This window comes from Lithobates pipiens, unplaced genomic scaffold, assembly GCF_037356315.1.
Source record: "Lithobates pipiens isolate NorthernLeopardFrog02 unplaced genomic scaffold, aLitPip1_a1.2 Scaffold_1, whole genome shotgun sequence".
Classification (NCBI taxonomy): Eukaryota; Metazoa; Chordata; class Amphibia; order Anura; family Ranidae; genus Lithobates; species Lithobates pipiens.
In genome coordinates this window covers 215853919-215879593 of record NW_027507685.1, presented here as the reverse complement: position 1 = coordinate 215879593, position 25675 = coordinate 215853919, and the positions used below count along the sequence as shown (strand labels likewise).

The 25675-nt window shown below is 44.3% G+C and overlaps 1 protein-coding gene across 3 annotated transcripts in view; it reads right to left on the bottom strand.

Annotated features, from left to right (window-relative positions):
- The window catches only part of SPTBN4 (spectrin beta, non-erythrocytic 4), a 275772-nt gene that overhangs the window by 194299 nt on the left and 55798 nt on the right, over positions 1–25675 (bottom strand). For all 3 annotated transcript variants that reach the window (XM_077482455.1, XM_077482464.1, XM_077482472.1), the window contains 3 exons: positions 23940–24077; positions 19693–20449; positions 10291–10493 (listed from right to left, as the gene is read on the bottom strand). In XM_077482455.1, coding sequence (XP_077338581.1) covers positions 10291–10493; positions 19693–20449; positions 23940–24077 — 1098 coding nt within the window. The remainder of the gene's footprint in view (positions 1–10290; positions 10494–19692; positions 20450–23939; positions 24078–25675) is intronic.

Here is a 25675-nt window from a genome sequence, read left to right as displayed (position 1 = left end):
TTTAAGGAAGGTGGGAGGGATGTAGATCTGGAGTCGTAAGTAAGTGAGGATTGTCATTTTAAGGATATTGCAGGGGCTGAACCAGGAAAATGGGCCAGTGTTTAATTTTTGTAGAAGTTGACGGGTCTTATAAAGGAGAGGAGGAAAGTTGAGCTCAGAAGTGTGTTTTGGATCCACTGGAATGTGAGTACCAAGGTATTTCAGAGCTTTAGTTGCCCAGTGGAACTTGAAGCTTGTTTGGAAGGCCCGCGAATGAGTAAGGGGCATGGTTACAGTCATGGCCTCAGATTTTTGTGCATTAATTGTAAAGGATGTGAGGTCTCCATAGAGATCCATGTCCTTTAGAAGGCTAGGGAAATGGAGACAAAGGGAAATCCTGTTTGGTCCCCTTTGTGATAAGGAATGGGTAAGTCAGAATATCATTTGCTTTGACCCCTGCAGAGGGGGTAGAATAAATTGTGTCAGTCCATTGGAGGAAATTGGGGCCTATGCCTATATGTCTTTTTCCAATTTACCCAATCAAAAGTCATTTTGCCATTGGTTGATATGAAGAGGCATGGGGTCTTGGTGGAGGAGGCAATGAGGATGAGGTTGAGGATTTTGGCCTCCCTAGTGGGGAGAAATCCAGGTGTATGATATTTGTGATGTGTGGTAAAAGATGGTTAGTAAGGATTTTGGTGACAATCTTCAGGTCTAGCTGTAAGAGGAGGCCAGTAGTTTTTCCAGGCATGTTTTGGACCTTTTTGCTATGATTGAAGGTGTTATGATTGCAAATATATGTAACCAATGCCTCTGTTTTTTATCAATTTGTTGTACTAGCTTATGAATTTCTTGCTATGTATGTCTCCATTTGGAAACAATGTTAGAGTAGAGTTAGGGACCGCACTTTGCAGAGGAGCCTTGACGTGGCAGTGCAGCTTCACATATATTTGCAAATGTATCCAACGTAAACCAAACACAAACTGTTCAAACAATTTAAATGTTTTTTTCATTTTGCTGACCGGCTAGTAAGTGTTCCGGTGGATTCTTTGTATTGTTCTATGAACCGCCATGCTTAAGCGCTGAATCACACTTTTGAGCGTTATTGTGATACATGTTATCACATGTTACATGCTTAGTGTATTGCAGTGCCATTCATTGCCAATGGTACCTCAGCACATTGACCCAGCGCACTTCCAACACATACAGTGCATCTGGAAAGTATTCACATCGCTTCACTTCTTCCACATTTTGTTATGTTACAACCTTATTCCAAAATGGATTCAATTCATTATTTTTCTCAAAATTCTACAAACAATACATGTTTAAACTGAATTTACCACAGGTGGACTCAAGTTGTAGAAACATCTCAAGGATGATCAGTGGAGACAGGAGACATCTGAGCTCAATTTTAAGTGTCATGGCAAAGGCTGCGAATACTTGGGATGGGATTTTGTTTCGTTTTTTACTTTTAATAATTTTGCAAAGATTTCAAATAAACTTCTTTCACGTTGTCATTATGGGGTATTGTTTGCAGAATTTTGAGGGAAATAATGAATTTAATCCTTTTCGGAATAAGGCTGTAACATAACAAAATATGGAAAAAGTGAAGTGCTGTCAATACTTTCCGGATGCACTGTACTCTATGCATTTCTGTGCACCACAGCGCACATCAACACACAACCATTGGGCTGGTCAGATTATTATTTTTTGTCTGTTCTGAACACAACAAAATGGAATGCTGTAGCATTACATACTATTCTTGTGTGGTTTCTGTTTAGCGATCGATCTCTACAACACGACTGAGTAAATCTGTTAGCTTCTGACAAATGTATCTGCTCTCTATAGGCACACCACAGGCTCACTTTAACCCCTGACTTTAACCTCCTCCCGCCCGCCCTATAGCCGAATGACGGCCTTAGAGCGGGCGGGTTCTTTCGCCTGGCCGTCCCTGGATGGCCTGGTGTTTACTTCCGCAATGCGCGCCGCCGGGGGGCGCGCAACGTGGAAGTTTTGTATTCGCCGTGTCTCCCGGAGACAGGCAAATACAGATCGCCGTGAACGGCCAATCAAAGCGGCCGTTCACAGAGCGATCGCAGCTGCCAATGGGAGATGATCTCAAATGTAAACATATGAGATCATCTCCCATTGCCGTGTCTCTCCCTCCTCACACAGAGACAGCGTGTGAGGAGGGAGAGCGATCTGTGAGTGATACATTGTTTCAGTGTCAGCCCCAGTGCCAATTGTCAGCCCCAGTGCCAATTGTCAGCCCCAGTGCCATCTGTCAGCCCCAGTGCCAATGCCATCTGTCAGCCCAGTGCCATCTGTCAGCCCAGTGCCATCTGCCAGTAGTGCCAGTGCCGCCAGTGCCACCTGCCAGCGCCAGTGCGACCTGCCAGCGCCACCTGCCAGCGACAGTGCCATCCGTCAGCCCCAGTGCCGTCAGCCCCAGTGCCGTCAGCGCCAGTGCCGCCAGTGCCAGTGCCGCCAGTGCCACCTGCCAGCGCCAGTGCCACCTGCCAGCGACAGTGCCGTCAGCCCCAGTGCCATCAGCCCCAGTGCCGCCAGTGCCACCTGCCAGTGCCAGTGCCACCTGCCAGCGCCATCCTTCAGCCCCAGTGCCGTCAGCCCCAGTGCCTTCAGTGCCAGTGCCGCCAGTGCCAGTGCCACCTGCCAGTGCCAGTGCCACCTGCCAGTGCCACCTGCCAGCGCCATCTGCCAGCCACAGTGCCATCTGCCAGCCCCATTTGCCAGAGCAAATAGCCAGCACCATCTGCCAGTGCCATCTGCCAGTGCCAGCCCCAGTGCCATCTGTCAGCGACATCTGCCAGCGATATCTGCCAGCGACATCTGTCAGCCCCATCTGTCAGCCCCATCTGAAGCCCCATCTGTCTCCAGTGCCATCTGCCTCCAGTGCCATCTGCCTCCAGTGCCATCTGCCTCCAGTGCCATCTGCCTCCAGTGCCATTTGTCAGTGCCACGTGTCGTCAGTGCCACCTGCCACGTCAGTGTCACCTGTGATCAGCGTCACCTGTCAGTGTCACCTGCCACATCAGCATCACCTGTCAGTGTCATCTGCCAAATCAGCGTCACCTGTCAGTGTCATCTGCCAGATCAGCGTCACCTGTCAGTGCCATTTGTGATCAATAAAAATGTCACAAACATTGTATTCAGCTGAGGAGGCATATGATATCCTTGCAGCCGAAGAGAGCAACGGGGAGGTTTCCGCTTCGGATTCCTCCTCATATTCAGATTGTGACTCTGACGTGGACTACGAGCCTGTCCTCAGCAGCGGTACCATGACAGCCTCAGAGGAGGAAGATGATAGTCCGCCCGTCAGACGAAGGCGCACTGGTGAGGAGGCGGTACCATCCACCAGCACCGCAGAGCCATCCACCGGCAACCCAGTGCCATCCACCGGCACCACAGTACCTCGGCAAAGGCCACGTACAAGTGGGGTGTCAACTCGGCCCCAAAGGGTTAGGTCCCATGCCAGCCTTCCCTATTCCCTCCAGAACCCCTTGTGGCTTCCTCCTAACTCAGGAGAAGCCAACGTTCCCCCTTTCACTGCCAACCCAGGAGTCCAGGTGGACACACACAATTTTTCCCTGATGGACTTTTTCCACCTAATTTTTACAGAGGACATGCTTGAATCCATTGTGGTCCAGTCCAACCTATATGCCCAACAATTTATTGAAAGCAACCCAACGTCCTCCTATGCCCGTCCCTACAAGTGGAGAGCCCTAACAGTGGAGGAGTTTAAAATTTTTTTGGGCCTCACATTTTGTATGGGACTAAACAATAAAAATGAAATATGTGCATATTGGTCATCCCGCCCCATCTATCACATGCCCATCTTTTCCTCAATAATGTCACGGACCAGATATCTAACGATAATGAGATTCCTACACTTTAACGACAATACCCAGTGCCTTCCCCGGAATGACCCAAATTTTGATAAACTTTACAAAATTCGGCCGCTAATAAATTATTTTTCTCAGATTTTCCCCCAGTTGTTTACCCCAGACCAACACATATGTGTGGATGAGTCCCTGATAAAATTTTCTGGCAGGCTGGGCCTAAAGCAATTTATTCCCTCCAAAAGGGCCCGCTATGGGGTGAAAATGTAGAAATTATGTGATCGAGCCACAGCGTATACATATTCCTTCATGATATACGAAGGGAAGGACACCCAGCTACATCCCCCTAATTGCCCCGAATACATCGGATCGAGTTTGGGAACTCATAAACCCACTCCTGGAGAAAGGCTACCATCTTTATGTGGATAATTTTTATACCAGTTTACCCCTGTTCCGCAACCTCCATAGAAAGCAAACTCCAGCATGTGGCACTGTAAGAACGAACCGGAAGGGCTTTCCTCAAAGCCTCGTCAACAAAAGGCTAAGAAGAGGCGAAGTGGCGAGTTTACGGAACGAGGAAATTTTGGCTGTGAAGTGGAGGGACAGAAGGGATGTCTACATGCTTTCTTCGATCCACAACAACACTTTTGTTGAGATCACCAGGAGGGATGGCCCAATACAAAAACCCACTTGTATCCATGAGTACAACATGTTCATGGGGGGTGTCGACTTGAACGACCAGATGCTCGAACCCTATCTTGCCACGAGAAGAACATACAAGTGGTATAAAAAAAATTCAATTTATTTCTTTAATTTGGCCATATACAACACATATGTAATTTATCGTAAGTCCACAGAAAGACCCATACCCTTCCTTGGTTACCAGGAGGAAATCACCACTGCCCTTATATACCCCAACGGCCCACCACAAAACATTCGATCCGATGTAATTAGCAGACTCTCTGAACGCCACTTTCCTGATAAAATCCCTCTCAGACCAACAGGCCGAAGACATCAGAAAAAATGTCGGGTGTGCAGCAAACGAGGAGTGAGAAGAGACACCACTTATCATTGTGCCCAATGCCCTTCCCAACCAGGCCTCTGCATAGGTGACTGTTTCCGCCGTTACCATACTTCAGTGAATTATTAGTGAAGTATGGTAACCATAACCCTCACTTCCTGCCATTTACCTTCAAACCCCTTATGCCTCTGCTTGCTCTGTAACTGACCCTGGCTTGTTATTCGACCACGCTTCTGCCTACTGATTCTGTTTATGCCTCTGCCTGATCTGGAACTGACCCTGGACTGTTATTCGACCACGCTTCTGCCTACTGATTCTGTACATACCTCTGCCTGATCTGGAACTGACCCTGGACTGTTTGACCATGCCTTTTGCCTGCCTCTTGGACTGATCTTGTACCCTCTGTGGACTAGTGGGATTCATAACAGGGGTCTCACATATGTGAGGGGCTCCAGAATAATTTTTTTGGATGAAGAAGACAATTTCCTTTGTTTTCTCATTCCTAGATTAGGGTCTGGAGACTCAGAGGCTTCAAAGAGATTTGGGTGGGAGAAGCCTCTACCCCTATCCCCATTCTGTCCTGAACAAGGCCCTACTTCTGCCTGCTGCCTGTAGGACCTATACCATCATGCCTCTGCCTGTCGCATGAACTGACCACACCACATGGATGGACCATGTTCCTGCCTACTACCAGGACCAATATTTTGGCAATGCTGACGATCTCTGCCTGCACTGACCTTGGACTGTATATGGACAGTATCCCTGCCTGCTGCCAATATTGACTATGGACAGTATACCTGCCTGTTGCCTGGAAAATTGTGTTCACTTTTGCTGACCAAGTCCCTGCCTGCTGCCTGGACCAGTGCTATCATCCTGTGGACAACTGCGCTGCTAAAACCACAGGTAATCTTTTGTTTACTCTTTTCTCAGTAGAATGTATTTTGGGGTGTAATTCTTGGTATGTGCATGCTATGTGTCCCTGGAACACCTGATGGTGTTCCTTGCATGTTGGGCCTCTGTATGTGGCCAAGCTGTGTAAAAGTCTCACATATTTGGTATCGTTATACTCAGGAGGAGTAGTAGAACGTATTTTGGGGTGTCATTTTTGCTATGTACATGCTATGTGTTGGAAATATCTTATAAATGGACAACTTTGCGTAAAAAAATGTGTTTTCTTTTTTTTTCCACATTTTCCCAAAACTTCTGGAAAAAAAACGAACCATTCAAACGACTCAATATGCCTCAGATTATACGTTGGGGTGTTAGCTTTCCAAAATGGGGTCACTTTGTGGGCATTTCCATTGTCCTGGTGCTCCAGGGCCTTCAAAAATGTAATAGGTGGTTGAGAAATGAGATGTGTAATTTATGCCCCTAGAACGCCTAATGGTGCTATTTCAATATTGGGCCTCTGTATGTGGCCAGGCTGTGTAAAAGTCTCACACATTTGGTATCGTTATACTCAGGAGGAGGAGTAGAACGTATTTTGGGGTGTCATTTGTGGTATACACATGCCATGTGAGAGAAATAACCTATTACATTGAAAATTTTATGAGAAAAAAAAAAAAAAATCTTCATTTTGCAAAGAATTGTGGGAAAAAGATGACAACATCAAAAACCTCACTTTGTAAATACCTTGGAATGTCTACTTTCAAAAAAGGGGTCATTTGGGGGGTATTTGTACTTTCCTGACTTGTTCGGGTCGCAAGAAATGAGATAGGCCACCAGTACATCAGGTGTGATCAATTTTTTATGATTCGCACCACAGCTTGTAGACTCTCTAACTTTCACAAAGACCAAATAATATCCACTAATTTGGGTTATTTTTACCAAAGATATGTAGCAGTATAAATTGTGGCCAAAATTTATGAAAAAAAATGCAAAAAATAAAAACCCCAGAGGTGATCAAATACCACCAAAAGAAAGCTCTATTTGTGGGAAAAAAAGGACACACAATTCATTTGGGTACAGTGTAGCATGACTGAGTAATTGTCATTCAAAGTGTGAGAGCACCAAAAGCTGAAAATTGGTCTGGTCAGGAAGGGTGTTTAAGTGCCCAGTAAGCAAGTGGTTAAAACCAAACCAAACTTTTCTTTTCAATCAGCTCAGTACAAACCAGAGGTATAAAAACAAAAAGGTTTGTAAAGCCAGACAGGTTGGTATCTTTAACCACTTGCTGCCCGCCCACCATCAAATGACGGAGGAGCGATGAGGCTCTCGTCCTGGGTGGACGTCATATGACAACGCCCCAAAATGGCCACAGGGGCACACAGTGCGGCGATTATGGCCGATCCGTATTCCTAGGACACGGCACAACACCGATCTCTGGCCCATCAGTGCCACCAATCAGTGCCAATAAGTGATGTTTTTCAGTGCAGCCTTTCAGTGCCTGTTCATCAGTGCTGCCCATCAATGCCCATCAGTGCCACCCATCAGAGGCGCCCGTCATTGCCCACCACTGTCGCCTATTAGTGCCACCTATCAGTGCAGCATATTAGTGCCTCCTAATCAGTGCCCATAAGTGTTGCCTCGTCAGTGCCCATCAGTGGTGGTAAAGTCCTCACTTCTGAGGGATTCATATAGGGACATGTTTGCACTTTAGTTCCTGGAGGCCATGGTGGTCCAAGTCCCCCATGGGCCCTGTAGGGCCACATTGTCCTCCGGGATTCCCCCCCCCCCCCATCCTTCACTTTGCCACCACCGGTTCTATGGGCCACTTGACTGGACTGGTCTCCCTAGGCCTAAGGCTGCCAGCCCTTCCCTGATTAGAGCATTCCCCCCACTGGGACTCCACGGCTCACACATTCCTGTTGGTACTTGGCTCTAGGCTCCATCCCCAGCCGAGCTCAGCCTGCTTGTCAGCAGTGAAACCCTAGGAACAACGAGTGCAGGAGGAGAGAGAGCCGAGAAAGAGCAGCCATATGGTCTTGCAGCATGAGACAGGTGACTGGGATGGGTTTACTGCAGTGCCTGGGGGCACAGCATTCAAAGTTTAGATGCCTTTTAGCATTGGTAGCGGTTTGATCATTAAGGCCGCGTACACACGCGCGGACTGTTCGCCCAACTTTGTCCGTCAAACAGTTTCGGCAAACAGTCCGCTCAAACTTAGCATGGACGGACATGGCCACACACGACGGACGAACAGTTTGCTGAAACCGTGCGCGATGACGTGAACGGCACGTACGACGGGACGAAAAATACGACGTCCTATACACTGCATTATAACTTTCGGCGTGTAAATCCTTTCTGAGCATGCGCGGAACTTAGTTTGACGAACAAGCCTACACACGAGCGGACTGTTCGCTGAAACAAGGTTTCAGCGGACAGTTTTTCGGAAATTCCGTAAAACCTTGTTCGTCAAACTGTCCGCTGAAACTGTCCGCTGAAAGCCCACACACGAGCGGACTGTCCGCCCAAACACTGTTCAGCGGACAAAGTTGGGCGAACAGTCCGCCCGTGTGTACGCGGCCTTAAAGACCCAACAAACTAGTAAACTTATTAAAGGATATTAAATATATATAGGATTTATAAGATCAAAAAAACAAAAACTGCTGATGTCTTGGAGTCTTAAAAGGTTTTTTTTACTGATCAGAGTACAGTACATGGTCATTGGTTAAAGCAGTTGTAAAGGCTGAAGTTTTTTTAGCTTTATGCATTTTATGCATGAAAGTAAAAAAAAAAAAAAAGTCTGTATCCAGCTCCCCCGCAAAGTTTACCTGGAAGCCTGGTACACACTAATGCCGCCGCGTACACATGATCAGAAGTTTGGCTAGCAAAAGACCAATGAGAGCTTTTCATTGGAAAATGCGACCATGTGTACGCTCCATCGGAATTTAGCTGGACGAATTCCCGCCAGCAGAAATTTGAGAGCATGTTCTCAATTTTTCCGACTGAAAAACTTTCTATTGGGTACTGTATTAAGTACAGCGTCGCTACCCACACAGTTGTCAGTTAAAGTAACAGAGTGAAAAAAGTGCAAAATAAAACGTGTAATCAGACTGCCCTTGTGATGTTTTCCCCTGGTTTGCAAAAAAGTGTCTTGTACAGTTTCATGTTGGAGTGCCAGCTTAATTTACAAGAAAAAAAAAATGAACCCATATTTTCAGGAAAGAATGTGCATTTATTTTCATTTATTTTTTGCACGGGAGACTGCAAAACATTGCAAACATACTCAGTGGATTGTGGATGCAATGCGCAGGCTCCTGCATACTTAGCCCTTGTACACACGGTCGGACATTCCGACAACCAAATCCATCGGATTTTGTCCGACGGATCTTGTCCGAAACTGTTGCATACACACGGTCGGACAAAGTTGTCGAAAAATTCGATCTTTCAGAACGTGATGACGTAATTTCGTTATGATGGGACTACGTTCAGGCTAGTAGCCAATATCTTTGATGTAGGAATTTGATCTGAGCATGCGTGGCACTTTGTCCGATCGGAATTCTCTACACATGATCGGAGTATGTCCGATCGGAGCAGTTTGTGGGAAAATATTTCCAGCAAGTTGGAAAATTTGGTCCGACGGATATTCCGACGGAAACAGTCCGATGCATACCACACACAGTCGGATTATCCGACAAAACAGTCCGATAGGACACATTCCGACGGATTCTCCGACCATGTGTACAAGGGCTAACTGTACCTTTGGTTACAGGGCTGTAGGAAGTGTCTATGGATTACAAGTGCAGTGATCCAGTGATAACTACACAGTGATAGATGGGATTTGCAGTTCTTCCTTTCACAGATCTCTGTGAATAAATGATAGGCTGTGTGGGTGGAGGCATGCACAGCCCCACAGAGTTAAAAAAAGGGGCAGAAGCTGCTGGGGATACGTACTCCACGATACTGCCGGAAAGAGAGAGAAGGGGGTTCTTTTTCTCACCATGTTACACCCTAAAAAACAGGGTAAGAAAGGAGGAGTTAGCCTTTAAAGTCTAAGTTCACCTTTACAGAAAAATCTGTAAGGTGAACTTACAAAGGACCCCCCAGTCCCGCTGACCTGAATGGCAGCAATCGAATGGTGGCAATCGCCCGACGGGCTACGCGGCTTCTGATTGGTCCGCACCGCCCATTTGACAGCGCTGACCAATTAGAACACTTCTAACCGTACCTCCTGATGGGGATTAAGCTCCGGGGATTTCTAAGCCCCGGAGCCATGAGGCAGCTATACCAGCCATTTAGGTAAGCGGGACTGGGGTGGGGGGCGAGGTTGGGGGCCTGTGTATGTTCACCTTACAAATTTTTCTGTAAAGGTGAACTTACTCATTAAGCTATCAAATGTTAGGGATCCCTGAAGAAAACTATACTGCTTTTTATTGCTGTTCATACATATATATCGGTGGTTCCAGCATGCATATCCAAGGTCATAACTGAGAAAAGTTAGAAATATTGGGCACCCAGAGGAAAGCCAGTAAATCTCCCGCCTCTCACCTTTTCTGGATTGCGGAGGTCCGCTCCTGGACACGGTCGGCAAACACATTTCCAAGTCGTATCAAGCTTTCCCCAGCTTCCACTGCTATCTTAACCTTCTGTGTGTTCATCTCCATGGTGGTCAGGAAATCTTTGTGCTTCTTGATGGCTTTCTCCACCCCTTCTACAGTGTTGGGCAACTCAACATGAGCCAGGGCTGACTCCTGTAAAAAGAAAAAAAGAAAACAATGATAACCATTATAACTTAATTATTAAAGTTTTGCATCCTGACTGGAAGTAAAGCATTGGAAACATCCACTATGAAGGGAATAGGCTTTCATGACCACGTAGAATAATCTTTCCTTCTGGATTCGTAAACATACATTCATAAGCTAAGTAGTTATTTAAAGAGCCAAGAGTTCTGGAATTTTAAATTTTCTGTGGCTGGCGACTTTCACTCGATCTTGTCTACTTGTTGTAATTGATGACTTTAAAATAAATAAAAGAAATTTGCAGTCAGCCATTTGGCAACAAATATGCAATTGCTGTTGCAATTAAACAGCATTATGTTTCACAATAGTGCTGCCTACATAAAAGTTTTTTGAGAGTATTTGAACCCCCCCCCCCCCCCCCCCCACCAGAGAAAAAACAAAACACAACAAAACAGCGATATTCCCCTTTACAAGGTTATTCCCACACTCTATGGTTTGTCTGGCTTCATCTTTCCATTTTAGCCTGGCTGCCTTACAAATGATTGCTGGTATTATAGAAGAATTGCAGTACATATAAATGTCCAGCAGATGTCACTGTTGTTCTTAAACAACAACTGAACACCCTTGCATACCAAGCTTCATGTACACTGCTGCTGGTAAACTGGTAAACGGATGGTTAGGAGCAATTGGGCATTTTTTTCAGCTGCCCCTGAACTCTCCTCTTTGTTATCTACACAGGGTCGTTTATAGTCGTTTCTAGGCAGTTGGGTTTAGAAGCAAAAAAAATGGGTTCAGATGGATGTTTGAAACTCCAAACGCCTGTAACAGCTTGTAAACGCTGCAAAACGCGGTAACTGCCATTTAGCAGCGTTTCGTTTACAGACGTTTTTCATTTTAACAAAAAAAAATATATTTTTTATTTTACAAACGCCTCTAGGCGCAAATGCGGCTAAACACGGCATGTAAACGTGGCAAAACTGACATTTTTTTAGAGGCCAAATTCTAGCTGTCAAGTTAAATCGTTCAGGAGAAGTTAAACAAACGTCCCGTTTACATGAAGCCTAACAAGAACCAAATCCAGTTACTACGTTTTTTCTTTACTAAAGCTGGAGAGTCCAAAATTAGACCAAAATCAGGCTCACTTCTGCATAGAAAGCAATCAGCTTCCAGGTTTTATTGCCAAAGCTTAAAGAGGAAGTAAACCCTGATGGGTTTTACTTCCTCTTTATCAGACATGTGCACTGACAAAAAATGTGTTCGTTATCGTTTCATTTGTTTTCCTGCTTTTTTAGAAAAACCGGATTTTCAAATTTCCGAATTTTCAAATTCCAATTTTTCGGAATTTGAAAATTCAGAAATGCAAAAATGCAAAAATCAGAAAATCTGAAAAAAAGAAAGAAAATCAATAAAATTTGAAATAATAACTAACTACTAAATTATTGTATTGGAATTTCCTTTCAAAGTTGGCTGTTTGCGAATGTAAGGAATACGAATTTAGATGAAGTTACGAATTATCCAAAATAATGAATGCCACATCTAAACAAATGGAATGGAACAAATTAATAATAAATAATAATAATAAAGGTTTTATTATTATTATTGTTATTTATTATTATTATTAGACCGTTACGTTCCATTCATTTAGATACAGCATTCGATATTTCGTAACTTCGGATAAATTCGCACTCGGTACGTTCACTAACAGCCAAATTTGAAAGAAAATTCCAATACATATTTAATATTTATTATTAGTTAGTTATTATTTCAGATTTTTGGGGTTTCGAATTTGCAGATTTTCATTCTTATTCTTGGATTTTCAAATTTCCAAATTTTAGAATGTTTGCATTTATGAAATTTCAAATATTTGAATTTCCAAATTTTCTGAAATCTCGAATTTCCGAATTTTCCCATTTTGAATTTCCGAATTTCGAATTCCTGAAACTCCGAATTTTTGGAAGTTCGAACATTCAGAAAAAAAAACGAATTCTGATTTAAACGAATTGCACATTACTACTCTTTATTCCCCTGCAAATTAAAAGCATAAAGGGCTAGTATGCATTGCATACTAGCCCATTATACGACACTTACCTGCAAACAAAGTCCTTGCTGTCCCCCGCTGGTGGAAGCCTCCGTCTTCACCCCTCTTCCTTCCAGGGCCGTGGACTCTGGCTCTGTGACTGGCCGGAGTCACGTGACGTCGCTCCCGCGCATGCACGCACAAGACTCATAGTAAACAAAAATCTTCCTTTACTTCCTGACTAAAGTTGGATATACACTATACAATTTTCTTTAGAATTTTTTCCTTTAGGGTTCTTTCACACATTCATGTCCATTTTCACGGACCCCGATGGCTTAGCAGGGATCGATCCGTTGATCCCCGCTAAGCCGGCGGATGACAGGTCCGTCTCCTCTCAGTGTGCAGACACGGACCTGTCAGAGCCCCGCTCTCCTCTATCGGGGATAAGATAAATAACGGACAGGCAGTTCATTGGATCCGATAGCCAGTGATGGCGAACCTTGGCACCCCAGATGTTTTGGAACTACATTTCCCATGATGCTCATGCACTCTGCAGTGTAATTGAGCATCATGGGAAATGTATCTCCAAAATGTCTGGGATGCCAAGGTTCGCCATCACTGCCATAGACGGATGGAAAATAGGGTTTCCATCCATCTGTATTTAGCGGAGCAGATCAGATGTCAGCGGGCATGTCACCGCTGACATCCGTCTCTCCATAGAGGTACAGGGAGCGTCTGTTCGGGTCTGCCTGAAAAACTGACAGGCAGACCTGAACAGTTCACATGTGTGAAAGAGCCCTTAGATTTACCAAAAACATATAATATGAGGTCAAACCTAACTACTTTCACTTGGTATGCAATCAGGCAGGCCCTTGTACTACATGGTTGAAGGTAAATCTAAAGGAAATCAAACAACAAAAGTTATATAGTGTGTATCCAGCTTTAGTCAAATCCTTTATTGCTTGCCCATGTTTCATCACATTCGGCGACCCATCACATTTTGCTACCCGCTGGAGTGCGCATGCGCGACACCGCCATATGCGTTCCAACACTGTTGTAAGACCACTTCGCCACAGGGCCCCTTGTGGGCTCGCTACACTCGCCACGCTTCGGGCACGGCCTTGCTTCGCTCGGCATAATTATTATCTAACTATGTCTATGTCTAACTATGGACTCAGGGGTGTGACCACAAAATTCTGGGCAAGCACAGATCGCCAGTGTTGTAACGCATATGGTGGCGTCGCACATGCGCAATCCAGCGGGTAGCCGAATGTGATGGGTCGCCATATGTGACGTAACACCCCCCTCCCAGACACTGCAGCTCACAGTGGATGTCTTTCAGAAACAGAAGCAGTGCTGTCCATCCAAAAAGTAGTGGGCAGGAGTAGGTGTGCTGACTTGATGTGCAACAGGCTTGTAAATCAGCAGTGGCCATGCTACACCCCATGCAATAATTTTTTTTCTTACTTACTATACTTACTATAAGCAGACACAGCCTACCTCACAAGGGTGGCAACTCTACTCTGAATTCAGGAGCGGTGCAGCATCATTGCCACCCATCACAGAAAGCTGCATTAGGTGGACTTCATTAGCACTCCCACTGGCAGGTTCAACATGTATGTGTGGCACTTGAGTGCTGTAGCATATTTTTATTGGTTGCTGTAGTTCTACTTTAAAGCGTAACCACACTGCATCTGAGCACCACAAGCCAAAAACACCATGTCATTCATTTTTTAATATTCAAAGCAAACTCCCTTATCCATCCATGTCTTCATGCTTTAGTTTGCTGAGAAATCACTTTGAGAAACACCCTCTTAGCAATTTTGGGTGTAGCCATCTTGAGTAAGGGCAGATGATTCATGTAGCATTTACTTCCTGGAATCCATCTGCCCTTAGCTCCCAGGCATGCAGGCAGGAGGGTGTGCTTAGCTGAGAAAACCCCTCTTCCTCTTCAGAAGACTCCTGAGATCTATGACATCATTTGTCTAGGCCAGAAACCAGGAAGTAACTGAATAAAATGTAAAGAAAGAGTTAAAAAAAAAAAGAAATAGAATATAATTTTCTTATCTATTTAACCAGTTCCCAACGGGCTTACATCTTTTTATGGGGGGCAGAAAACCCCGTATATATACATGGGGTTCCCTTTAAGAGCCGCCGGAGGTGCGGACGCGTGCCCACTGCACGGTGGGGGGCCTGATTGGCCGCGATTGCCACCGGCCACGCGAGATCACGGGCACAAGAGCCAGCACAGGGATTTGTGTGTGTAAACATACAAATCCCTTTCCTGTGAGGGGAGAGGGGACATATTGTTTGTTCCTAGTAAGTAAGTCTCCTCTCCTAGTCGGTCCTATCCCCATACAGTTAGAACACACATTTTTTTTGTTTTTTTAAAACATTTTTGGGGATATTTATTATAGCAAAAAGTAAAAAATATAGTTTTTTTTTTTTTTTTTTTTTTGCGCAAAAAATAAAAACCACAGAGGTGATCAAATAGCACCGAAAGAAAGCTCTATTTGTGGGAAATTTTGTTTGAGTACAGCATTTCATGACCACGCAATTACCACGCAATTACCAGTTAAAGCAGAGCAGTGCCAAATTGTAAAAAGTGCTCTGGTCAGGTAGGGGGTAAAACCTTCCGGGGCTAAAGTGGTTAATAATGGTAGCAGCACAAAGATTAAAATTAAACTGCAAGGTCATGGGACACTGTACCCAAATAAAGTGTATGTCCCTTTTCCCCACCAGAGCTTTCTTTTGGTGGTTTTTGATCGCTTCTGCGTTGTTGTTTTTTGCGCCATAAACAAAAAAAGACCGACAATTTTGAAAAAAAACTATATTTTTTACTTTGTGCTATAAAACATATCCAATAAAAAACTGTAAAAATCTAATTTATTCATACATTTCGGCCAATATCTATTCTGCTACATATTTTTGTTTAAAAAAAAAACACAATAAGTATATATTGATTGGTTTGCGCAAAAGTTATGGCGTCTACAAACTATGGGATATAGCTATGGAATGCTTATTTATATACGCTTTTTTACTAGTGGCGGCGATCAGCAACTTATAGCAGGACTGCAATATTGCGGAGGACAAATAGGACACCGAAGCCCCATACACACTATTCGATTTACTGCAGATTTTTGTCTTCAGATTTACCAAAACCATGTAGTGCAAAGGCCTGCTTGATTGCATACAAATTGAAACTCTTATGCCGCGTACACACGACCGGACTTTCTGGCAGACTAGGTCCGACGGTCTTCCCAACTGACTTTTCAGCGGATTTCCGATGGACTTGGCCACACACAATCACACCAAAGTCCGGCGGATTCGAACGTGATGACCTACGACTGGACTAGAATAAGGAAGTTCATAGCCAGTAGCCAATAGCTGCCCTAGCGTCGGTTTTCGTCCGTCAGACTAGCATACAGATGAACGGATTTTTCGACCGGACTCGAATCCGTCTGAAAGATTTGAAACATGTTCTAAATCTAAAGTCTGTCTGATTTTTAGACAACAAAAGTTCGATGAAGCCCACACATGATCGAATTGTCCGGCGGATTCCTTCCGTCGGACCTTTGCTGTCGAAAAGTCCGGTCGTGTGTACACGGCATTAAGGTTTGACCTCATTATTATATGAAAATCTGTAAATCTGAAGACAAAAATCTGCAGAAAATCGAATCGTGTGTATGGAGCTTAAAGCGGTGTTTCAGCAAAAAAAATAAAAAATAAAATGTAAAGCCAGCAGCTACACATACTTATTCTGCTGGCTTTTAATAATAGGACACTTACCTGTCCTGGAGTCCAGTGATGTCGGCACCGCAGCTGATGTTTCCCTCAGCTGTCGGGTGCTGCCACCGCCATTGCGAGCAAGGGTACCCGGCAGTGTAGCCTTACGGCTTCACGCCGGTAAGCCTACTGTGCATGCGCGAGGCTCCGCTCCTCTCTTACTGACCCGGTGACAGGACAAGGAGGGAGCTCCGCAGCGATGTCACGTGGCTGTGGCCCTGTGACATCACTGTTGCTTTTCAAATATTTTGTTGAATTTTAGAATTTACAACAAAATTCTATTAACAGAGCATGTACAATAATACAGTAGGAAAAGGCATAAACATTCAGAGGCTGTTTTTTATTTTCTAAATAGGTTCCTTTAAGCTAGTGCATTGTTGGTTCACTTGCCTTTTTCTTCTAAATGTTTTTTTTCCTTTGTCTGAATTTCCCACTTCCTGTTTCTCCTCAGTAAACTTCACACCATCATAGGAGCAGTGTTTAGTCAGCCAGAACAGCTTACTGAGGAGGAACAGGAAGTGAGAAATTCAAACAAAGAAAACAAAAGAAAAGAAAAAAACATTTATAAGGGAAATAGAAGGAAAAGGTAAGTGAACCAACAATGCACTAGCTTAAAGGAACTTATTTAGAAAATAAAAAACAAACCTTTACAACCCCTTTAACACATTGGGTTGTAGGATAAGATTATATAATATGAAGTGTCATAATCATAGCTTCATGACAGCAATTTGGCAACATTTAATATTGAGAAATTAAGTTAATTTAGATAATATAATCAGGTCATCAATGAAGAGAATAGAGGTGAGCGAGCCTATAAAGAAATATAAAGTTAAGGTGTTGTAGAATAGCTGGGGGAATACATTAGGCTATACCAGGGCCAAGTTCTTACTTTTGGCTTGGCTTTATCTGGTGTGTAAAGCCTCATACACACGATCGGATTGTTGGCCAACAAAACCGTGGCATTTTGGCCCAAACTTGTCTTGCATACACACAGCCACACAATTTTTGGCCAACAAATACGAATGTAGTGAAGTACTACGTTGTTTTTCAGCTGTTTAACACCACCCTTTGGGCTAATTTGGTGTTAGTAGAAGTTTGGTGAGTGTTGATTTGCACTTTTCATTTCGCACTTTTCATTTAGTTTCTGAATGGCCATTCGTCAACCAGCCATGTTGTGGAATCGGAGGAGGGCTGAACTTCCGGTGGACCTCGGTTGCAAGGTCTCCAGGGAAACAGGGACGGGTACCTGGAGAGCTGCATTAATATTGGAAAATACAGTTATTTACAATGAACATTTATTCACTGGAATAAAAAATCCGGATTCACCTAGATCAGCCTTTCTCAAACCTTTTGACATGGAAGAACCCTTGAAATACATTTGCAGTCTCAGGGAAGCCCTTTACACATTAGTGTGATGGTCACTGGGAAATATGCTCCATACATTTGTGGTCATTGGGAAGGCTACAGATAGCTATAAAAGATTATTGATGACAGTGGTTATCTGAGAGGTAGAAATTTCTCTTTGCTCAAGCCACCACTAGAAACTTCTGGAGGAACCTTGGCGTTTCATGGAACCCTGGTTGAGAGGGGAAGAATCATAAGCTCTACCTCCCATTGGCTGCATGTTCACTACTCCCTCCTTTCATCTTCTATTGGTCCAGGATTCAGTAAAGTTATGCATACCAGAAATGGGGTAATCAAATGATAGTGTACGTAGTTACTATTACTCTACTTCACCTTTGTTTCTTTACAACCACATGAAAAATTGAGTAAGCTAAATCATAAACCCACATAAAATTCAATGAAGTAAAAAACATTAGACAAAATTTCAATAATAATGTGCAAAATTAGGCCTATTACCCCCAGTCCTAAAGAATAAGGGTTATAGGATAATTGATCACAGTGAACAACGAAAAAAGAAGAAAAAACAAAAAATCTAAAACAAAATAGTGAACACCCAATGTGTAATTATATAAACATTTAAATTCCAACAAAGTCCAATATAGATGAGATCGTCAAATCTTCTACTGTGTAGCAAGTGCTTGATCCACCACCATACAGCCAAAATTACTCCTTACCAGAATCTCATGACCCCCCACTACAGAGGGTCACCAACAGCATGTAACAATAGATATCTCCCACTTCAGAACGGTCTCAGCTGTTCTCCTCCCTCCACCGATATCATGACCAGGTTGTCAAACAAGTATCTTTAGTTATCTCCCATATATTAGGTCATATGTGCCAATTCCATGCAAAAGAAATGAAGCTCCAATAGTGTAAAACCTTTTAATATAACTCAAATATAAAAACAAAAATGCACTTACAAAGCACAAAGGAAAAATCAGCCTTAAGTCCGATGCGCCGGCCGGACGCAAACGGACAAACTCGTCGTTCCTGGGTACAATTCCTTCGTAAGGGGTGACGTCAGCGCATCGCTCAGCCCTACGCGTTTCGCAAAAATTTGCGTCATCCAGGGGCCATGAGCGATGCATGAGCGATGCGCTGACGTCACCCCTTACGAAGGAATTAAACCCAGGAACGACGAGTTTGTCGGGAGGAGAGCAGCTGAGACCCTTCTGAAGTGGGAGATATCTATTGTTACATGCTGTTGGTGACCCTCTGTAGTGGGGGGTCATGAAATTCTGGTAAGGAGTAATTTTGGCTGTATGGTGGTGGATCAAGCACTTGCTACACAGTAGAAGATTTGATGATCTCATCTATATTGGACTTTGTTGGAATTTAAATGTTTAAATAATTACACATTGGGTGTTCACTATTTTGTTTTAGATTTTTTGTTTTTTCTTCTTTTTTCGTTGTTCACTGTGATCAATTATCCTATAACCCTTAGGGCCGGTTCACACTGCAGGCGAGGCGAGGCGACTCCGACTTGCCTCGCCGCGACCTGCCGCGACCTCAGCGGCAACTTGCAGATGACTTCTGTATAGAAGTCAATGCAAGTCGCCCCGAGGTCGCCCAAAAGTAGTACAGGAACCTTTTTTCTGAGTCGGAGCGACTCGAGTCGCTCCTCTCAGAACGGTTCCATTGTACAGAACGGGGGCGACTTGCGAGAGCGAGGCGAGGCGAGTCGTGTCGCCTCGCATCGCCCGCTGTGTGAACCGGCTCTTAATCTTTAGGACTGGGGGTAATAGGCCTAATTTTGCACATTATTATTGAAATTTTGTCTAATGTTTTTTACTTCATTGAATTTTATGTGGGTTTATGATTTAGCGCAGCTTACTCAATTTTTCATGTTTTTTTTTTCTGTAATTATGTAATACAGTCAAGCCACAGCTGATCCAAGTTCCATTGTAGATGATTAGTATAATATTTTTATCATAGCGCAGTTTTTTCCTTTTTTCCAATCTTTACAACCACAACTGACATATTTTTCAAAAAATGTTACCTCACCTGGTTGTTCAAGCAAGCCTCGGCCTGTTTAACATCTCTTAAAAACAGATGGAAGATGTGGGACTGCACAAGGACCTCCCTTCTGTTCTCCCACATCTGGAGAAGCTTGTTCCATCCAACTTCCAGCTTCTGCAACCACTGTTGGAGAGAAAGGTATGGAAGGTCAGCCTCTTCTAGGCTCAGAAGATCACTGACAGCCTGGATCTTGTTGTAGTCTTCCTCATATCTATTGATCTCCTCTTTAAGCGAAGCATGGAGTCCTAACAATCTCTCAGCCTCAGACAGGTTGGAAGGCAACTCCTCTGTAGCCACTGCAGTTTGTGTCTTAACCAACCAGGTCAGGAAGTTGTCCAGGTCTTGTATAAACTGCTGCAACTTGCTGGCCACTGTTAGAGAGTCCTCACATCCTTGGATAGTCCTCTTCAGAGCTTCCCACTCTCCACTAATTTCTTCAAAGTGTACCAACACCTCCATGGCCTGAGATGGGTGGCATGTGGCGAGAACTTCAGCATCTTGCTGCAGCTGGACCAGCTTGGGTTCCAAAGCCACCAATGCTGCCTCCATGTTTGAAAGTTTCCTTTGCAAGGCCAGCACCCCACCCAACTCTCCACTGCCACACTGACTGTTCTCCATAGCTTTCCTCTTTTCACGAATCTGAGACTTCACTTCATTGCACTCTAGAAAATAATTCTGCAGACGAAGCACAGAAGTGAGCTGTTCTTTCCTCTGCTCCACTAATTCCACAATCCGATTCCATCTGATAAGAGACAACGGTTGTTTTAAATGCAACAAGCAGATCTAAGAAAATCTAAGAAATCTAAGATCCAAGTATAAGAAATCTAAGAATCTAAGATCTAAGAAAAAAAAAATCACAGTGGCTGCAACTTCATTGCTAAATAGAAAAGGGTTGGGACTTTGGCAAAGCATGCGATTTTGCTTAACCAGTTGACCTCCGGAAGATTTACCTCCGCTTCATGACCAGGCCAATTTTTGCTTATACGGCACTGCGTTACTTCAACTGACAACTGCGCAGAAAAATGTGACCCAGGAGTCTCATTAAGGGTTAATGCAAGGTTCAGAACTAACATCTCTCCAGATTGGGTAGTTCCCGAATCAGAACATTCAATCCTGGGTCCAGGTTTTTCTAGACGCCTGCAACCAGGCTCACCACACAGGTGTCCAGGGTCATTATATAGTTAGGTTTGAGAATTGTTTAAAGCTCTCATTTTGGAGACAGCAGGTCTCACCCGGGGTCAGGGGGCCCCAGCCAGAAGCCACGGGACAGAGGTCTCATCAAGGGGTCAGAGGACCCAGCCACAAGCCAGCAGGTCTCGGTTTCCGGGATTTAAGTCATCTCCTATCAGGGGTGCAAGGTGCTGCAACTGAAGGCTAGAGAGCCAAGTGTGCGAGGGAGCTGAATGACAGTCAAAGGACTTGTAAGAGGAGCAGCAGTGCTGCCAACACGTAAGCCAGGTGGCTTGGTATTTTCGTTAATTCATGTTCTGTGGAAGAAACCCCTGCATGGGCAACTGGTGTATAAGTGAACTTTCCCTTTACTCAATAAAAGTGGGCTGCCACGCCCTAAAACTACAGTTTGGACTGGCGCAGCTCATTGTAAATGCACCTGCTACTTGAGTTTAATCACCCCAATCTCACAATATATATATGATTCTGCACAGAATGGCTGCCCTGTACCAGTAAATCTGCTATAGGGCGGTTGGGAAGTGGTTAAAACAGGGGTCTCCAAACTTTCTAAACAAAGGGCCAGTTTTTTGTCCTTCAGCCTATAGGGGAGCCAGACTGTGGCAAGTGGGAGTAGAAAATGTCTCAGGTTTGGTGGTCAGTGGAAGTATACAAAATTATATAGCGCATGTGGTCGGCCATAGGAGGAATAGTGCCCTATCACTGGTATTAGTAGAAGGAATAATGACACATCTGTGTTGTCACTGGGGAGGAGCAGTGCCCCATCGTCAGTGTCACTGGGAGGAGCAGTTCCCCATTGTTGGTGTCGTTGGGAGGAGCATTGTTCTATTATTGGTATCACTGGGAGGGGCAGTGCCCCAGCATTCATGTCACTGGGAGGAGCAGTGCCCCATCATTTGTGTCACTGGGAGGAGCAGTGCCCCATCATTTGTGTCACTGGGAGGAGCAGTGCCCCATCGTTGGATGTCAGTGGATAGAGCAGTGCCCCATTGGTGGTGTCAGTGGGAGGAATAATGCACCGTTGTTGGTCTCAGTAGAAGGAAGAATGCCTTGCATCAGTTGGAGAAATAGTGCCTCAAAGGCCAGATAACAGCAATCACAGGACAGCATTCAGCCCACAGACCACAGTTTTGAGACCACTACTCTGGAAAATATATGCTTATCTCTATGTTCAGATTTAAAGAAGAATTTAAGAATTCTAATTTCTTTTTTACATTAATCAGTTTCCATCTTCTAGCTAGCCATCTTGTCTAGTGGCTGTGCACCAAAGGGGTGGCATCCTGTCTAACATTTCAGCCAGGAAGATGGGATAACATACTGAATGTACTAAATAATGTAAAAAAAATAAAAAAAATAAAAGGGAGTACACATATACTGTATGCGGCCTCACTGGATGGGCTTTCTTCCATGAGGCTGCATAAATGTGTACCTGTCTTTGTGCTGGAACACAGTTCGCTACCAGCACAAATACTGGGGTCTCAGCGGTGCGCCACCCTGGGTCGCGTACTAACGGCTCCGAGTCACCTGATCGCTGTGATGGCCTCTGATTGGCTATCACATAGATCAAGCAATGTGAAGCCCACCTGTGTGTGTCTCTCTCTCTCTGTGAATGGAGAGGAAAAATACATGTATCTCTCTCTCTCTCTCTCTCTCTCAACTTGCAGAGAGAGATAAACAAACTGTGTGTAAAAATAAATAAATATAAATCATAAAGAAGAAATACCTAGATCTGGTCTGGGTCAGTGCCAGGGTTAATGTTTGGGTCAAGGTCAGGGTCAAAGATCAGGGTCAGTATATTATCGACAGGACTTTTTTTTTTTATTAATATCAGTGTCAATATGTTTTAGGTGGGATAAATAAAAACAAAACAAAATGTGAACTATTGTTTCTGGACTTTACTATGGATACAAACAACAGCTAACATGTCTTAATACTGTGATCATCTGGAGCAGGATAATGTATTTTGGGTTGTTCTTTGGTGGTAGGTTATGGTAGTTACAAGAAATATACAGCTACATTTTTAAAAATTGTTGTTTTTTTTACTATTACTATTTTAGTGGCTGCATATGACTGGCACAAGTGGCTGCATATGACGGGCACAAGTGGCTGCATATGACGGGCACAAGTGGCTGCATTTGATGGACACAGTGACTGCGTTGTGCACAATGGCTGCAATTGATGGGTACGGTGGCTGCATTTGAGGGGCACAATGGCTGCATTTGATGGGCACAGTGAAGCTGCAATTGATGGGGCTGGGGGGTTCAGTATTTTTCAGTTTGTTTGCGTCCCCCCAAAAATTTTGAGCACTAGCTGCCACTGGGTATAACATATATTTTGGCTTGAGAACAGTGGGCAAAGCAAGCAAATATTCTTCTACTTAAAATAAATACCTCTTGTCTCAGAGGTACATTGTGCAAAAAATAAGGAAAGGGATGATCGGCACTCGGGGTGACATCCAAAAAATTTTCATTTCTTTATTCAGTAAGCATGTACAATGCTGTAAAACAACCTACGGATTTTGGAAGTTCGTCCTCAGACTAAAGACTAACGTCTGAAACGCGTAGGTGGTTTTATTGCATTGTACATGTTTACTGAATAAAGAAATACTTTTTCTTGTATGTCATCCTGAGTGTCGGCCATCCCTTACCTTACTCTGGTATGTTGGAGGGGTTAACTGCCTCAAGGTCTGAGCACTGGGCGGAGCTTTTATGTGGAAAGGTTGTAACACCTATACACCTATTTTCCCTACATTGTACAAAAAGCCCAAGAGATGAAAGTCTGGACTTCAGTCACTTAGGTCCGGTTTACACTGAGGCAGCATGACTTACAGCGCGACTGCCTCAGGCGACCCAGATGCGATCGATGCGGCGACTTGCAAAACAACTTCTGTATAGAAGTCAATGCAAGTCGCCCCCAAAGTCGTACAGGAACCTTTTTAGAACGTTCCATTGTACAGAACAGGACGCTACTTGTCAGGCGGCTAAGTCGCCTGACAAGTCGTCATAGTGTCAACCGACCCTTACCATCCATGCAATATTGCTCACCTGCTGTTTAGGTGATCCTGACAGGCTCTGACCTCGGATGAACTGGGATGTCCCCCTTCCAGCATCTGCTGCACTATCTGATTAACATCCAACACCCGACCCATCAGACTGTTCATTTCCTGGTCCAGGCTCTCGAACCTAAAATCCAAAAGACAGAATCTTGGTTACAAAAGGACGATGTGAGCTTGCTTGTATTCCCCTACACTTCCTAATTCAATGGAAGAGAAGAACTAACTAGCCAATTATGAAATATCAAAGAATGCATTTGGAAAGGTCAGCAGTTTTAACAAAATAGACAAGTCTACTGAGCAATTCTGATGTCTCACATTATTTTAATAACATGCTTTTGTAGTAAAAATCTAATCTAAAAGATGGTTTTGTACACTGAGCAAAATTACAAATGCAACACTTTTGTGTTTGCCCCTATTTATCATGAGCTGAACTCAGATCTACAACTTTTTCTATGTACACAAAAGGCCTGTGCCTCTCAAATACTGTTCACAAATCTGTCCAACTCTGTGTTAGTCCAGGTTCACACTGAGCTGCGGGAATGAAGCCGTGTAAGTTCAGCTGAACTCACACCATTTCACTCCTGCATGTCCGTTCCGATTTCGGCTGCGATTTCACAGACATCTGTGCGAGTTTCTGCACCGATATCAATGGAAATCACACCATGAAATCGCAAAAAAGTAGTACAGAAAATACTTTTTTAAATCGGTGCGGCACCGCAAATGCAATGTCACACCAATTAGGACGGTGCCACTGACGGCAACTGCCACCGTTTTGACATGTCAAATTGCACCAATGTGAACCAGGGCTGAGTGAGCACTTCTCCTTTGCCCAGATAATCCATCCACCTCATAGGTGCGGCATATCAAGATGCTGATTAGACAGCATGATTATTGCACAGGTGTGACTTAGGCTGGCCACAATAAAAGGCCAATCTAAAATATGCAGTTTTACTGTATGGGGGGGGGGGGGGGTCGGGGGTCCGAAAACCAGTCAGTATCTGGTGTGACCACCATTTGCCTCACCCAGTGCAGAACATCTCCTTCACACAGAGTTGATCAGTTTGTTGATTTTGGCCTGTGGAATGTTGGTCCATTCCTCTTCAATGGCTGTGCAAAGTTGCTGGATATTGGCAGGAACTGGAACATGCTGTCATATACACCGATCCAGAGCATCCCACACTTGCTCAATGGGTGACATTCCGGGAATTATGCTGGTCATGCAAGAACTGGGATGTTTTCAGCCTCTCAGGAATTGTGTACAGATCCTTGCAACATAGGGCCGTGCATTATCATGCTGCAACATGAGGTGATGGTTGTGGATGAATGGCACAACAATGGGCCTCAGGATCTCACCATGGTATCTCTGTGCATTCAAAATGCCATCAATAAAATGCAACTGTGTTCATTGTCCATAGCATAAGCCTGCCCATATCATAACCCCACCGCCACCAAGGGTCACTCAATCCACAACGTTGACATCAGCAAACCGCTCACCCACATGACGCCATGCACGCTGTCTGCCATCTGCCCTGTACAGTGAAAACCGGGATTCATCCATGAAGAGAACACCTCTCCAAAGTGCCAGACGCCATCGAATGTGCGCATTTGCCCACTCAGGTCAGTTACGATGACGAACTGCAGTCAGGTCAAAACCCCTATGAGGACGATGAGAATGCAGATGAGCTTCCCTGAGATGGTTTCTGACAGTTTGTACAGAAATTCTTT